The sequence below is a fragment of the Triticum dicoccoides genome, chromosome 6B, assembly GCF_002162155.2.
Source record: "Triticum dicoccoides isolate Atlit2015 ecotype Zavitan chromosome 6B, WEW_v2.0, whole genome shotgun sequence".
In the NCBI taxonomy this organism is placed as follows: domain Eukaryota; kingdom Viridiplantae; phylum Streptophyta; class Magnoliopsida; order Poales; family Poaceae; genus Triticum; species Triticum dicoccoides.
This window is the reverse complement of record NC_041391.1, coordinates 628,594,517-628,597,989: the sequence shown is the minus strand read 5'-3', so window position 1 is coordinate 628,597,989 and position 3,473 is coordinate 628,594,517. Positions and strand designations below refer to the sequence as shown.

The following is a 3,473-nucleotide window of genomic DNA, read 5'->3' as shown; positions in this document are numbered from 1 at the left end:
CATGCCATTTAGCTACTGCTGCTGGCTGTCGCTGAGTAGGACAGACAGTGCCCATCCGGTAAACACCCGAAATTTACTAGCTCCAGCTAGCTATCCATGGATAGATCAAGGTACGTGCCATGTTTCAGACACAATCGACCGGTGTCCCCGGACAGCACCAGTCAAGTGATCGGTGGTGGAGTACTACAAATATATTTGTTGACAGCAAAACTCCACTATATGTGGCGTGGGTCAGGTCAGGTGTACTACGCCTGACCTGAGTAGGAAGGCGCCCAAAATTACTAGCTCTAGCAGTGATCCATGGATAGATCACGTTACATGCCATGTTTCATGTGCATGTACACAATCGACCGGTGTCGCCGGACAGCAGTCATATTCAGTCAAGTGACCGATGTTGGAGTACTACAAATACATTTGTTGACAGCAGAACTCCACTACATGTGGCGTGGGTCAGGTGCACCACGCCTAATCTTGTCATTATCAACCTGTAAAGTAAAGTAAGAGACCACTCCATCCGTACGACATAGAGTTCATCAATCAACACTACGTAGGTTAGGTATACATGAAACAGTGGCTAGCGTAGACTATCAGCTTATCAGTTAGTGCTTATCATACTGCTCCGTCTCCATCAGAGCATATTGATTAGCAAGAAGCGATATTCCTGGAGACAACTTAGTCAGAGTATGTATGTCGATCAGGTAAGCTACACGATGTTGCGGCGCGCGCGCACGCACTCACGCTGATCCGATTTGCTAACATCTCGGTTGCTTTCGTCCCCTGTTGCTTTGTACGTCCAGACAGCTTTGTTCCCCGTTCCATATTGATTGACCAAAGCAGTAGTAGTAGTAATTAACTAATTAAGCTGTGTCGTAATCTCCTACGTCCCGGCTAGGTCATTGCGGTTAGGTGCCATCCAGCGGGATTTCTCTCTCGCGCGCCTATAAATTGGGCACTCCGCACCGGCCTCAAAGCGCACACTCAACACACTCTCTGCTTCAGCTAAGCAGCACAAACACGCAGGCAGAGTTACACACAGCGCGAGTGGGAGAGGCAGAGAGGCATCAGATCGAGAGCGATGGCAATTCCTGCTAATGCTGCTGTCTCGTTGAACTTCCCGGTGATCAACATGGAGAAGCTTGAGACCGGGGAGAGGGGCGCGGCCATGGAGGTCATCCACGACGCCTGCCAGAACTGGGGATTCTTCGAGGTGCCACTGCCACTCACATACTGCTATACAATTCTTGATATATGTATTTAGAAAGCAGGCATAAGCACGATTATTGACATGATTAACTGATTCTTGACATATATGTGTGCAGCTGCTGAACCATGGCATCTCCGCCGAGCTGATGGACGAGGTGGAGCGGGTGAGCAAGGCCCACTACGCGGCGTGCCGGGAGGACAAGTTCAAGGAGTTCGCGGCGAAGACGCTGGAGGCCGGCGAGAAGGGCGCCGACGTGAAGGACGTGGACTGGGAGAGCACCTTCTTCGTCCGTCACCTCCCCGCCTCCAACCTCGCCGACCTGCCCGACCTCGACCACCACTACAGGTATGCACGTACGCCTGATTCCATAATAATCAACTACTGCTACTTGGTCACTAACTAATACTCCTAATAATAACATAAGAGACCAAGGGACAGCACCAGATTCCACAGAAATTATTTGACTACTAGTTGTATTAGTCGCAAAAGTACAGAGACGATTCAAAGGCAGCCTATTGTTAGGCCTCCTGGCCGAACACTACTAGTTGTATTAGTCACAAAGTCATTCCTGACACAGCAAGTCGAAAAAAAAGCAGCAGATATAGTAGTGCTACTAGTACTAGGATATCAACAGGAGATGAGATTGCTTGCGCACATCAGAATCCTAAATTAAGCACAGTAGTGACCAACACGATTGGAACCACTTTTGTTTAGCCTGTGTCACTTGTTTGTCTGTTATTCCTGATAACAAAAGCTGCCTTTTTCGTGTCGTCGTTCCAGACAAGTGATGAAGGAATTCGCGTCCGAGATCGAGAAGCTGGCGGAGAAGGTGCTGGACCTGCTGTGCGAGAACCTGGGTCTGGAGCCGGGCTACCTGAAGCGGGCGTTCGCCGGTTCCAGGGGCCCGACGTTCGGCACCAAGGTCAGCAGCTACCCGCCGTGCCCGCGGCCGGACCTGGTGGACGGCCTCCGCGCGCACACGGACGCCGGCGGCGTGATCCTGCTGTTTCAGGACGACCAGGTCAGCGGGCTGCAGCTGCTCAAGGACGGGGCCTGGGTGGACGTGCCGCCCATGCGCCACGCCATCGTCGTCAACATCGGCGACCAGCTGGAGGTGATCACCAACGGGCGGTACAAGAGCGTGATGCACCGCGTGCTCACCCGCCACGACGGCAACCGCATGTCCATCGCCTCCTTCTACAACCCCGGCGCCGACGCCGTCATATTCCCGGCCCCGGCGCTCGTGGGCGCTGCCGACGCTGCTGAGAGGAACGAGGGCGAGGAGGGCACCGCCGTGTACCCAAGGTTCGTGTTCGAGGACTACATGAACCTGTACGTGCGCCACAAGTTCGAGGCCAAGGAGCCACGGTTCAAGGCCATGAAGGCAGACGCCGCGCCCATCGCCACCGCGTGATAACTGATACGCGCCCGGACCCGGACGAGAGTATTGTGAGACGTGTTTTATTTTCTTTTGGGCGTGCCATGTATCCGGTTAGCTTTATTGCTTATCAAAAATCATGGGTAATGTATTTTCGAGTCCGACTCACAGATTCTTGTCAGGGCACTAAATTCCGGGGATTTATATTTTGCGGATTATGGCATGCTGGTACGTGAAGTTAGGAGCGTTTGCATGGTGACGTTTGACACATTTGAGTTTAATTTCTATCCTCGGTCATGTAATTCTGTTGCCCATGTGCTTGCGCAATACGGGTACCGTATGGTTGAAGCCACTATGTTTTGGCTAGGTTCAAAACAACTTTTTGTTTCTGACATGGTTGCTAGCGAGTCGATTTACTGAGCGTTCTGGTTACTGAAATTTTTTTTTCAAAAAAAAACATGGTAATGTTATTCAACGAAATTTGCTGCATGTCCATGGCAAAACAAACTTTTTTCACGGCCATTGATATGTCTGCAGTATGACAACTACTTCAAGCGAACACGGCAATTTTCACAACAAATCCAATGTCTGCCAGAATTTGCCATGTGGTTTTGAAGAAATTGTCATGTGTGTTTGAAGAACTTGCTGTAAAAGACATTCACAAATGCCATGCTACCCAGAATGTTCGCTGGCTATTGCGGTCCAAATCACTACTACATCCGTTTCAGTTTACAAGTCCTACGCATATACCTAGGTTATCAATTTGGTCACCTTAATATAAACTATATAACATAAAAATTATATCTTTTGAAAATAGAACATCTAAAGTTTATATTGGTATACTTTTTGTAATATATGACTTGTATTAGGTTAGTCAAATTGACGACCTAG

At 49.7% G+C, this 3,473-nt stretch overlaps 1 protein-coding gene across 1 annotated transcript; it reads left to right on the top strand.

Annotated features, from left to right (window-relative positions):
- The first annotated feature begins 962 nt into the window (after window positions 1-962).
- Window positions 963-2,937, top strand: LOC119323684 (1-aminocyclopropane-1-carboxylate oxidase 1-like). The gene is made up of 3 exons (XM_037597382.1): window positions 963-1,207; window positions 1,320-1,549; window positions 1,985-2,937. The coding sequence occupies exons 1-3, from the start codon at window positions 1,076-1,078 to the stop codon at window positions 2,616-2,618; spliced, it is 996 nt and encodes a 331-aa protein (XP_037453279.1). The 5' UTR covers window positions 963-1,075; the 3' UTR covers window positions 2,619-2,937.
- The last annotated feature ends 536 nt before the right edge of the window (window positions 2,938-3,473 follow it).